A 12,959-nucleotide genomic window follows, 5' to 3' on the forward strand; every position below is an offset into this window, starting at 1 on the left:
CCCCTCGGTCTGGAGATCAGGGGGTCCCCGAAGGCAATTTAAACTTTTAAAAACTCCCCCCTTGTTCCAGCTGATCCAAAGTGACGTCGTTGTGTGGTCCCGAGTTCCACCACCTCTTTCCCCAGAAAAAAAGCCCTGCAGACCACCCGTTTGTCACAGAATCGGATTAGCTTGGCCAGAAGAGGAAGGATATGCAAAAGCCATTTTCAATTGAAGAAGTGTAAGTGCCAGGAAGAATTTTCCTCTGACTTGCTGCAAGATACCGTCAGGCAATCACTCTCATATATTATATGGGGAAGACTCTGACTTCAGCAGAGGAGCAACTGTTCTACATGCCGGTTATTTTAGGTTCAGTCTCCACTTAAAAGAATCTCAGGTGCTGCAGAAAGACGCTTTATTCTGCCTGAAACTACGGAGAGCTTATTTGTGTTGAACTCTACACTGCCCCAGGGTCCGGGCTGTTCTGCCCAGTCTATGTATCTTGGATCTTAAATGTAACCCCCTCCCCGCCACTTCCTTTCCAGATGCAGCTTTATATGTAGAAGAGCGAGTGCACAAAGGCAGCTGAATTGGAAGCTCCTTGCAGGGCTGAGATCTACAAGGGCATCCCCACGCAAACAGGCTCTGGGGCACACAGACTCGCCCTAACCTCCCTGGCACGTGTGCAGGCAGGTATTTTTCAAAAGAGCTCTCCCCCCCCCCCGTGCGTAGGAGAGAATCCTAGAACAAACTGTACAGCGGTCAGTGAGTTTATATGACTGTTTGGAGTAACTGTAGTAAGTTTCCAGGCCACTCTGAGTACTGGTTTTTAACTGTGTGTGTCAAGAGATGCTGCATTCATTTTGTGTCTTTTACAAGCCTTGAGAGTACTCACATATAAGCATTTCTTGGTTCTAAAAGTCCCTCTGTGAGGTTCTCAGAGTCAGTGGGTATTTTGGCTCTCTGCTTGGCCTTGTACGGAACCCCTCCGGCACTAGGAGAGTTCTAGCTAGTCAATAAAAGGGAATGCTTTTTATTATAAAGACGTGTCAGGTGACTTCTCTGGGGCTGGAGAGGAAAAGAGGAAGCTGTTGGTGAGAAATATGTTACGAGCCTTCTTTTACATGTTTACTCAGAAGGAGTGGGCCGCTCTCAGATCTGTATCTGTCTTGCATGCTGGAAGTGCCAGGTTCGAGCTGCACCATCTCCACCCGAAGGACTCCAAAAAGCAGGTGGTGGAAAATCTCTCTCTGGTGGAAGGCTCCCATCAAAGTAGACAACATTAAACTAGCTGGAGCATTCCCTTGTCTAACACAAACTTCTCTCCTTCCGGAGGCCCTCTATTCCCCCTTCTCTGTTGATGTGGCTGTCACACACACACCCCAGCTCCACTCCACCACTGCTTTCCTCATCTCCTTACTTCTTCCCTGTCCCCTTCACCCATGATGTGCAGGAGGGTCACTCATGCAAATTGGTATTGGATTTCTTTATTTACACACCGGTACAAAATGCTGTGAGACAATGTTCTTCCTCCACATCCCAAAGAGAACAGGCAAGTGGCAAATTTTTATATGCTGAAGGATGTTCCTTACCCAAAGAATAAGAACAAGAAAAATATTAGCAATCAGGACTCTTCAGTGAAAAAGTGGTCCCAATCACTACCGGGGAGGAGGGGGGGGATGCTGCCCCTGCACTGACCCCTAGACCAGGCAGAGGAAAGAAATAACAGCATAGTTATTTTCTCCTTCTCTTTCTCCCCCACCTGCCCCTCATCCCTGTTGGCACGACAGACTGCCTGTGGCTTTAACAGCAGCCAAGACAAGGAGACTGCTTTTGCTTGTGGTTTTGTCTGTCACGCATCTCTGAAAGGAGACCCAGTGGGGGCAAAGCTCTACCCACCCAATATCTGAAGTCTTTACCCTTTTGCTCCCTGAAGCCAGTTCAGTGCCCTTCCTCTCTCACTCCTCCGGCCTGCTTCCCTCCACAAGCCCAAAAGTTAAGTGTTTTTCGGATGTAAGAGCCAGTAAATGCCCCTGTCACAACTGCAGGGTGCAAACTGACAACTCCAGAGAAAGCAGAAGACACCTGAAATTACAAAAGGCAACTGCTGTGCAGATTTATGGGGTGGGAGGAGCCGTCACCCACCAACTGCACTAGAGATCAAAAAGAGCTGCAAAGGGGGTTCACTCTCTCCTTGGACCGATGCTCTCTTTCCCTCCTCACCCGGCCACCTCCGGGCCAACGGTGATACTGCTGTTGGTTACCCGGACACCATACCAGCCAGCCCAGTACTGAGTATCTTGGCCTCCATGTTTGAAAAGGATGTGGCGGACGCCAGAAGGGTAATTGTGAAAAGTGTACGAAATCTGAAAATGAGAGAGTAAGAGAAAGGTTGGCTTTCACCAGCTCTGTTCCAGCCTGCATATTTTATTTCAGACTAGGAAATGCATGCTGGGGAGGAAGCAATTTACATATTTCCCTCCCCCTGCAAGGTTCTGTAAGCTTCCAGGCACCACCCGCCCCCTATTTCTTCCCTCTATTGATTCGTTTCCTAGTAGCAAAATCAGAAAGAGTCCAGTAGCACCTTTAAGACTAACCAACTTTATTGTATCATAAGCTTTCGGGAATCACAGCTCTCTTCGTCTATTTCCTAGTAGAATATGCTGAGTTGGCTGGGGTCGGGGTGGGGTTGTGTCTCCGTTTTTGGTGAATTCACAAAGTCACATTTTCCCAAAGACCCGGCAAGTCTCCGGGGGGGGGGGGGCTGGCCTGCCTGCTTTTGAGACCGGCCTCTTTGCCACCAGATAGACCCAGCATGGAAAAGCAGCAGTGGGGATGGGGGTGTGATCGCTGAAAGATCCCCTTCTCCCCTGCAACTTCCCTCTAAAGCAAGATTGAGGCAAAACCTACATGGCCCACCCCTCTTTTAGTCCTGTGAAAAGCCCTTCTGGAAAAGGAGTCTTTAAGGGAGACCAACAAGACAATACATTCGTGGTTGGTTGATTTTTATTCACCCTGACCTGGATAGTCCAGGTGAGCCTGATCTCACCTCAGAAGCTAAGCAGGATCGGTGTTGGTTAGTAATTGGATGGGAGACTTCCACTGAAGACCAGGGTTGCAGAGGCAGGCAATGGCAAACCACCTCTGTTAGTCCCTTGCCATGAAAACCCTGCCAGGGGTCGCCATAAGTTAGCTATGACGTGAGGGCACTCTCTTCCTCCAAATTTTTATTCAGAGATTGTTTCAGTTTTCTTAGATGTTTTTAGTGGGCATAAGCAATGGTAGGAATAATTCTGAATATTTCATCCCAGCTGGTTCAGTCCAAAAATCCCTGTCTGATGAAGGGAGTTTCGACTCTCGAGCGCTCACACCATGAAAATCTAGTTGGTGTCTAAGGTGCTACTGGACATGAATTTTGCCGTTTCAGTTTTGTCTCTCTCACACATGAATCAAACCCTCCTCCTTGATACCATGGATCGGTTCCAGTAATGAAAACATTTTTGTCCGGTGGAAATACCCTTTCAACACAGCAAGATGCTCAGAAATGGAAAACATCTCCGTTGGCTGAACAGTCACAGCATTCTTTATTTGAACGGCACTTTTTGTCTCTTGGCACCAACTTTTCTCCGTTAGGTTTATGCAGTATTTCACACCGGTTTTATTTATTTACTTCATTCATGCCCCACTTTTCTCACCAATGTGGACTCAAAGTGGCTTTCAATATATTTTCCTTCCTCCATTTTGTTTATCCTCACAACAGCCCTGTGATTAGGCTGAGAGTGGGTGTCTGGCCTTAGGTCAGCTTTCATGGCAGAGCAGAGTTTCAAACCCAGGACTCTCAAGTCCTAGTTCAACACTCTGACCCCTCTAATGGCTCTAAGCTGTTTATTAACTGTGCATGGATCTTGTTTAAAATTATTTTTTATTGTGGGGACTCAAAGTGGCTTACACAATAAAATGGGCAAGTGACAGTGATTTAACTAAGAAGGTAAAAGCCCAACAGACTTGTGGGGACCTTAAAGAAACAAACGGGGAACTTCCGACAGTGAAAATCATCGGAATGAAGAGCACAAAAAAGACAACTGATGCACCCTGAAAAGGTATAAATTCCCTTTACACACCCCAACTCAGAAGCAGTAGAAAAGAGCAAAGGTTCTGTAGCACCTAGAAGACTAACAAAATTTGTGCTAGGGTATGAGCTTTCGTGAGTCACAGGCTAGCTCGCTTCTGAAGAAGTGAGCTGTGACTCATCATAGTTCGTACGTACCCTACCACAAGTTGTGTTAGTCTTCTAGGTGCTACTGGACTCTCGCTGTTTTCTATTGCTACAGACAGACTAACACGGCTACCCATCTTGATCCAACTCGGAAGGAATAGATTTCCAGAGCACATTTACATCACCTCACGCCATTCGGCATCGCTCCACTGCTCTATCACCACCTCTTCGGGGTTAAACTCTTCCAGGACAGTGTAGTCTGCAGAGAGCAGTTTGACATTCAGTTGGTATTGGCAGCCACAATCAAACCGGGCAGCATACCTGGGGTGGGGGGTGGGGGTGGGGCACAGAAAAGCATCAAACACAGCACAGGAACACATGCACAACCTAAGGGTGGCCAAATAGGGAGGCCCCTCCTCCATTTGTGGGGACAGCATCAGATAACTGAGACATAGAACAGCTCTGCCTGATCCTATCCCTGCGGCAGCTGCTGAGGCCAAAGAGCAGCAGCAGCCAGGTGTCCTAAACATGTCAAGGTGCTGCTGCCAAGGCCAGAGGGGGAAGAGACTGCGACCAAACATCCTCCTCTTATCTGTATCTGACACATGGGTGGGCCTTGGGTGCCCCCCCCCCCACACACACACCCTCCCTCTCTCCCTAACCCATCTCAGGTTATACTAAATTGTACTTTTGATGCCGCCACACACACACCCACACCCATTTCCCCTCTCCCACTCACCAATCCTTCACCACGATATCCGGCTTGGCTTTGTCCATCAGCTCATTCCAGTAGCCTTCCTCCTTTAAGGTGATGAGCTGGGACTTTACACAGGCCCTGAGGGACAGATTAGGACCAATCAAGATTTATGTATTGATTTGATTTGATTTATACCCCGCCCTCCCCATGAATGGGCTCAGGGCAGCTCATAACATTCATAAAATACAATATATTAATCATAAAACTATAAAATCAGTAATAATCTTTAAACTGTCATTAAAATAGTCCAGATGCCGTATCCATAGGGTACTTAAATTAAACAGTCAGGAGTCCATATATAGACATACATATGGGCATAGCACACGGCTGAGGGCAGTCCCAGAAAAAGTGGTGGTCTTAGGGGGAAGAGGGGGGATACCCGCTGGTCCTTAGCCAAAGACCCAGTGGAACATCTCCGTTTTACGGGTCCTGCGGAACAGTAACAGGTCCCACAGGGCCTGAATCTCCAATGGGAGAGCGTTCCTCCAGGCCGGGGCCAGGGCAGAAAAGGCCCTGGCCCTGGTCGAGACCAGACGGATGTCTTTCGGGCTGGGAACCACCAGGAATTGCTTGTCTGCAGAGTGCAACGCCCTGCAGGGGATGTAATGGGATGAATACAGGAGAAAGTCTGGCAGCCTCAGAAGCAGAGAGGGAGACCTGATTGTAGTATGGAAAGGGGAAGTCTTGGGCTCCCTGCCACATTCTGCTTTCTTTTCCTCTGTTCATGAGCTTTAACAGTTTTTACACTGGCAGCTGTCAGAAGTTGGAAAGGAGCCCTTGGGTAGCACCTGCTCTGTCTGCTTCCCAGAAGGAATGCTAAGCAGTAGAATCCATATAAATTGAGAATGGTAGAACCTCCACAGCCTGGCGCAGTGTACCTCTGAACACCAGTTGACTGGCAGCAATCAGATTTCTATGCACGACAATCAACAACATCAGAAGGCAATAATTCCAGCATATACTATAGACATGGATCACATATCCATGTGAATCTTAGCAGCTGTGGAAACCTTCTGGCAATACTGTTATATGGATACCCCTGAGAAAGCATGCATGAAATGCTTATAGGACACCAAGTTTATTAAACATTTTTCTCCCCACTACACCAGTTTTTAAATGGCTTTTCTGTTTTGGAGTATCAATATGGCTCTCTCCTTTGGACGCTTATGCTGAACACAAAATCCAAGCAACAGGCCTACAGTGACTAACTATAGAGAGGCAGGTTTTGAGTTCAAATGCAAACTTATTGCTTCTACTTTTTACTCCCCCCACCCTTCCCTGCTTTTCAGAGGGCAAAAACTAACATCTATGTGCTAGGACACAACTCTCTGTCTCATTGGGTAGATCTGAAATTTTGTTTGCACCCTACGTGCACCCTTACATTACGTTTTTTTTAATATTAACATAGATCCAGAGGAGTTAGACGTGTTAGTCTGTAGTAGCAAAATAGTAAAGAGTCCAGTAGCGCCTTTAAGGATAACCAACTTCATTGTACCGTAAGCTTTCAAGAACCACAGCTCTCTTTGTCAGGTGTTGCATCTGACAAAGAGAGCTGTGGCTCTCGAAAGCTTATGCTACAATAAAGTTGGTTAGTCTTAAAGATTCTACTGGACTCTTTTATATTAACAAGTACTAACAAATTTTTTTACTGTTCTGCATTTTCTGTCCTTAAGGGTTTTGTGTCCATGGTTTCAACATTTCCATCTCTGCTACAGAGAAGAGTAGGACTGAATTTATGAAATCAGTGGTCATAAGAGACGCACCGCAGTGCTCCGGGTACGATTTTTATCTCTCAGTGCTGTTTCTCATGTTATAGAAAAAGCAATCAGAAATAAAACTGACTCAGTGAATAACCAGAAACATTTGATTGCGTTGGTGGCCAGTTAATAAACCAGTCAGGTTGTTCCCTTAGCAAAAAAATAACGCCCCACCCCTCAGATTCTTGCTAGGCCAATGCTGGGGCCCAGTTTTAACCAGCTGTAGCCAGCTTCAATAGCAAACAACATTAATTTGAGTTGGAGCCAGAAATGAGCTTCTGTGTTTGACAAGGATGCTTTGGAGAGGGAGTGTATTTTAAAATCATGTATAAAATTCTCACCTAGCGCAATCCATAGAAAAAGATCTGCTTGAGGCCAACAAAGTTAATTGAAAACAACAAACCCACAGATCAAACACCTAGCAGCATAAAATGGATCAGAGTAATCAATTAAATAAATCGCCACAAGCAGGTAAGACCTTAAAAGCTAATAAACTAATCGCTATAAACTATGGTCCTTCAGAATCCACAAAACAGAAGAGCCGGTAGAAACAATAGATAGTCTGTAAGCAGCCCCCAAACAAAAGCCATAAAATGGCTTCAATTAGAGCATCCAGAACTGTGTTGTGTTATTTTATTTTTTATTTTATTTATGTCATTTATAGTCCGCCTTTCTCACTGAGACTCAAGGCGGATTATGTAGTATGAGATTAGTACAATCAGTATCAAGTACATTTCAACACAGTATCAAGGACATTTCCATAAACAATGCCATAGGGTAAATAGATACAAGTTTAAAAGACACAGTATTAGCAAGAATCCAATACAGAGTAGAAAAAATACTGAAGCAGAACATAATCAATTCTAGGACTGACATTAGACAACATGGAGCAACTGATGGTACACAGGAGTACATATTTAAAGCAGCAGTAAGGCAATATGTAAGACAACATAGTGATGAAGTCTACAGTCCCTAACTCATTAGCAAAGCATCTGAGACCCCATCCCTCCAATACAGAGTAAAAAGCCTTTTTGAACAGTTCGGTTTTGCACCGTTTACAAAAAGCCAGGAGAGTAGGGGCTCTTCTGACTTTTTTGGTTGGCCCTAATAAAAAGTTTTGCAGTAGAAAGTGTTTTTCAAATAATTGTTCATGCTATGGAGTAACATTTATCCATTCTGACCACTGTTTATCATTGCATAGAAATAAAATGCTGAAAAAAATCCAAGCGTGACCAAGGATCTCACCCGTAAGATGTGACAAAGTACTTCTGGACATGCGGAAAGGGAAATTCTCTTCCGTGAGCTCCAGGAAGATCTTCGACCTTCCACTCATCTCCTTCATTGCTGTCAAGTCTCCAGTGGTTAAAACCATCTGTGGAAAAGCCAAAGAAAGTTAAGCAGAAGGGAGACCGTTATTAATCAACCAACCAATCAACCACCCAACCAACCCAATGTATAGCCCGCCCTCCACGCAAGCGGCCCCAGGCAGGTTACAGCAGTAGATAAAATTACAGTAAACAGACAATAAAATCACAAACTCATTTTCCACACCAGTAACCTAGATGGGCCCCCTTCCCCATATACACATAAAAAGAGGGTGGAGGTGTGAGTTTATAACGTAACTCTAGTTCATCATATGTGGGGGGGGGGGGCAGATGATCATATAGCCCCTCTGCTGGTTGGAGACTGACTGAGAACCTGGGAACAGTAGTTCTTTTAAAAAATTCCCAGCAACCCCCCCTCCCACCCATTCTGCTTTGTGGAGTAAGCCAGAGCAGTTAAACTGCTATAAAACCGATACACACACTAGATACATACTAAGTGTAGATTGCCTTTGATTTAAATGACCCATCACTCCAAATTTGGGTTCTTCTCAGATCTGGGCTATTCTTTTTGATTTCCAGCTATATGAAATTCCAGATTTTGGCATTTCAGAATACAGGGACGGGGGAGACCATTTATTTTAATTAGTTAGCTGATGAATCAATTCAAAATGTTTTGAGTAATCAAAAAAGGTGCTCTTCCTTAACTGAGAAGATCTTTTTAATTCATTGGTTATTTTCTAGTATAACTATTTACAAACAAAAGGGTGGCATGTACCACATTGAAATGCAGGCATGCAGTCTCTATAAAGACATAAAGTCCTTTCATCTAACTAAAAGAAATATTAACCAGCTTTGATTGAAACGACGCTGCCCTCCACCTAAAATAGTCTTTGCCTGCAGAAAACTGACAGCTCAGGAAAGCTTATTCCAGTCTGTCCTCCTTTCTTGAAATACTAATTTTCCAAAGGCAAGGAACATTTGGGTTTATTGCAGGGAGGGGCATTCGAATTTGGGATTCCCCCACCTGCATTCTGAAGTCCTGAGGCCGCTATACGGTGAGGTTTCTGAACTTGAGCTCAGCTTTGAAAAAGGCATGTGTGAATCAAACTGAATCTGGGAGAAGAGGTTTCTCTTTTGCTTCCAAGCACCCACCTTTGGCTAGAGGATTTTTGATTAAGTTCCTCTTCAAACTACAGAGGAAGTAGAAGTTCTTCCAATCTGGGACGCTCCTGTCTGGCTCCTTGGGAAGGTAGCCCTCTCGCTGGCTCTTGCGCTTCCACAGCGTGCCCAGATCCACCAGGCCTCTCCAGTGGGAGCAAACCAGCCGGCAGTTGCGGAGGAGATCCCTTCCGGGGACGAGGGAGAGCAGATCCAGAAGGATGTCTTCGGGCAAGTCTCCGATGTTGACCATCCTCCTTCCTTCTGGGGAGTCTCAGCTAGCTAAGAGGAAAAGGGAGGCTGAGGTCATTCAGAGAAACTGAGTCATGCCGAGGAGGGGGGCACATGGAGGGGCTGCACATCACAACAGCAAGCACTAAATTACAAAGAGCTTCCTGTCAGGAAATCCCTGATAAACTCCTTTGGTAGCCATGACTAAGCCACTCTCATCTTCATTAAGATAACACAAAAGGAGCCTACCTTACAGGGTTGTTAGGATTATCAGAAGAGCGCAGCAAGGTCAGACCAAGTGTCCATCTAATCCAATATCCTGTTTCACAGACTGGCTGCTATTCCCTCCCCTGCAGCTGCTGCTCAAAGGTAGACTGCCTCAGAACACGGATGTTCCATTAAGCTTCTACTTGGCTATTGATATCATCAGAAAAGGGCCCTGGCTATGTAAAAGTATGAGCTGAAACTTTTTTTAAAAACCTATTAAAATACTCTAACAGTGCAATCCTAAAAAGATTTATTCCAGTTAAGCCTCATTGATTTCAATGGGCTTGGACTGGAGTTAACTTTTCTTAGGATTGCCCTGCATGTATCCCCATTGAGCAGTGTGGCTCAGTGTGGCCTACAACAACCCTGTGAGGCAGACCAGCACTATTACCCCCATACTGCAGGGATAGCAAGAGAGCGGCTTAGGACAGCCCTGCAAGGTAGACCAGTGTTATTAGTATGCAACAAGGAACATTTTCATTGCAGCTGTCCTTTGGGGAAATAAAAAGAATTATCAAACAATGCTTCGAAGTGCTGTAGGGGGTATTATGGACGCAGCTGGTGCCTTTTTTATGGACAGCTTTGATTGCAAAAATGCATCTTTTCGGAAAAGCACAGCTCGGCTGGTAGCCAAGAGTACTCTTCTATTATTCAGTTATTTCCGAGCAAACATATAAGAGGATCTCCTTGCAGAGGGTGGGATCGAAACTAGTGTAGCTTGCAGTTAAGTGGCTGGACTGCAAATCAGCACTCTGCTGGTTCGAGTCCCATGACTGCCATGAGCTCAGCAGGAGGCCTTGGGGAAGCCAGCAGAGCTCCCCAGCTGGATTGTGGGGCTAATGATAACACCGACTTTGTTCACTGCTTTGTGTGGGGCAAAACCTATCCAGAAGAGCGATATACAAACGAAGCTGTGTTATGTTATGCAGGAGCTGCTGTTCACTGCAACCAGAAAGGAACACGGAAAGGGGGCAGGCGGAGTGGGGCAAGCACCCTGCTTCTATCGCAGCCCCCCACCCCACCCCATAACCCCCGCCCAGCTCTCCCGGGGATGCAGCCGGGCCTTCTTCCCCGTCGACTCCCGCGCGAAGAGAGCAAAACGGAGGCGTCGAAAGGGGGCCGGCCGATCTTTAGACTGGGACCGGGACTCGGGTCCAGAGGCACGTCTGAACGCCGCCCAGCAGCGGGGCCCCTTTCAGGCTCTCGGGTTGCAGCCAGGGCGGGACCCAGGCACCCCCCCCCGGACCTCCCCCCAGCCGATCCGCCCCAGGCGCCCCCCGACCGACGCGCCCCTGGGCTCACCTGGACCGGGAGGCAGGCGGGTGCGCCTCCGCCCTGCCGGGGAGCAAAACGCCGGCCGGGAAGCGCAAGCGGCAGCCACTTCCTCCCGCAGCCTCGCCTCCTCCGGGGCGGACCGGGCACGGCGGCCGGGGGAGGGCTCCTTCCGAGCAGGAGGCGCAGCCGGGCAGGGCTCGCTTGCTAGTCCAGCCCAGGCGCGCCTCCTCCTCCCGGGCCGCCTGGGATCGCCGCCATTGGGGAGAATCCTGATTCACGCGTCCGCTCGGCTGAGCCATTGCAGGCGGCGCTGCTATCTGCGCTCACCCGGGGATGACCATTCCGGCCATCAGGGCGTTTACGCCTCTGAATACAAGGGGCCGAGTTGGGCTGTGATCAGCAGGTGGGAGGGAGGCAGGCAGAGCCCTTGGACATTCCTGGAGGGGGGAGAGCCCCGAGCTTGGAGAGGGTCTAATGCCATAGAGCCCACCCTGCAACACAGGCATGTTCTCCAGGGGAACTGCTCTCTTGGGCCTAGAGATCAGCGGTTATTCCAGGAGATCTCCAGGCCTTCCCTTGTGTGCTTATATACCACCCTTCTGGATAGATTAGTGCCACACTCTCTACACTGACTTACTTTCTGTGTGGTCCTATATTCAAGCGCACTCTGTCTCCCTAGCAGTGCACGTGTATTCAACACGGGAGAACAAGTGTAAGATCTTTCACTTGATCCTACTCGTGTAAGATTTCTTCAGAGACGTGAACAAAGTGTTATTTTTATCCCCGCAATACAGCTGGGGAGCTGGGCTGAGAGGAGTGGCTCGCCCAAGGCTGCCTGCAGAGCTCACAGCAGTAGTGGAATTCGAACCAGCAGAGTGCTGATTCACAGCCCTATAGCATTCTTAGCCCTACAGCAGCTGTTCTAGACAGATTAGACAGATTAGTGCCCTACTCAGAGTGGTGAACAAGGCTGTATTATTATCCCCACAATATAGCTGGGGCTAAGAGGAGCGGCTTACCCAAGGCCACCTGCAGAGCTTATGGCAGTAGTAGGATTCAAAGCAGCAGAGGGCTGATTAACTACTATGCTACAGCAGCTGTTCTAGACAGATTAGTCTAGACATATTAGTGCCCTACTCAGAGTGGTGAACAAGTTTGTATTATTATTATTCCCCACAACCCAGCTGTGGAGCTGGGGCTGAGAGCAGAGGCTCACCCAAGTCTACCCACTGAGCTCATGGCAGTAGTGGGATGCGAACCAGCAGAGGGCTGATTCACAGCCCAGCCACTTAACCACTATTGTACAACACATGACAAAGATAAGTTCCCCTGGAGAAAATGGATGCTGTAGAAGGGGGACTTTATGGCATTAGACCCTGCTGAGCCCTCCCCAAACTCCACCCTACCTAAATCTCCAGGAATTTCCCTACCCTGATCTGGTAACCCTAAACCAACCAGATGCACCTGGAAGACCCACAACAGATCAGAAAGCTCCCCCCTCCACTGAGCATTCAAAGGCATACAACCTTTAAATGTGAATGGCAGGATTGAAGTCAAACCCTTTCAACAGTCAGAGCAATACAACTAGATTTTTTTAATAACAACACACAGGTGTAACCAAGAAGATAAACTTGCAGCAAATAGTGTCTTTGAATTCACTGAAACAACAGGTTGTTTCTTGGTAACACTTGGGGGTGAGTGGAGTGCAATTTGGCTGGTCTGCCAAGGGCCAGTCTCTTTAGAAAAAGTCTCCTTACACAAGACATTTTACACAGGGACGCTCGAGTGAAAGACCTTACACTTGTTCTCCCATTGTGGATACACAGAGTACACTTGAACATAAGACCACATAGAAAGTAAGTCACTTGAGCATCCCCGTGTAAGATGTCTTGAGTACAGAGTCTCTACAGTCCTCTTGGTTAAAGGACCAAACTGGAACCCCGGCTTCAGGCTTCAACTTAGAAACTACAGCCTTTATTCAAGGTGATAAGAGC

General features: G+C 47.3%; 1 protein-coding gene across 1 annotated transcript; it reads right to left on the bottom strand.

The window, feature by feature from the left end:
• Positions 1–1,450: 1,450 nt before the first annotated feature.
• LOC129344374 (F-box only protein 6-like) lies at positions 1,451–11,084 on the bottom strand. Its single transcript, XM_055000964.1, has 6 exons — positions 10,993–11,084; positions 9,187–9,474; positions 7,955–8,081; positions 4,935–5,030; positions 4,381–4,516; positions 1,451–2,345 (listed from the first exon to the last, which is right to left on the bottom strand). Exons 2-6 carry the CDS (start codon positions 9,443–9,445, stop codon positions 2,199–2,201), a joined length of 765 nt encoding a protein of 254 aa, XP_054856939.1. The 5' UTR covers positions 9,446–9,474; positions 10,993–11,084; the 3' UTR covers positions 1,451–2,198.
• Positions 11,085–12,959: the final 1,875 nt, after the last annotated feature.

This window comes from Eublepharis macularius, chromosome 17 (genome assembly GCF_028583425.1).
Source record: "Eublepharis macularius isolate TG4126 chromosome 17, MPM_Emac_v1.0, whole genome shotgun sequence".
NCBI classification, from domain to species: Eukaryota; Metazoa; Chordata; class Lepidosauria; order Squamata; family Eublepharidae; genus Eublepharis; species Eublepharis macularius.

Bases quoted from the DNA above. Each gene is read 5' to 3' on its own strand.
- LOC129344374 (XM_055000964.1), bottom strand. From the start codon at position 9,445: ATGGTCAACATCGGAGACTTGCCCGAAGACATCCTTCTGGATCTGCTC. The intron at 5,031-7,954 runs GTGAGATCCTTG...TCTGTCCCTCAG, and splicing joins TACTTTGTCACATCTTACGG to GGCCTGTGTAAAGTCCCAGC. The intron at 2,346-4,380 runs GTGATGTAAATG...TCTCATTTTCAG, and splicing joins GCGATGCCGAATGGCGTGAG to ATTTCGTACACTTTTCACAA.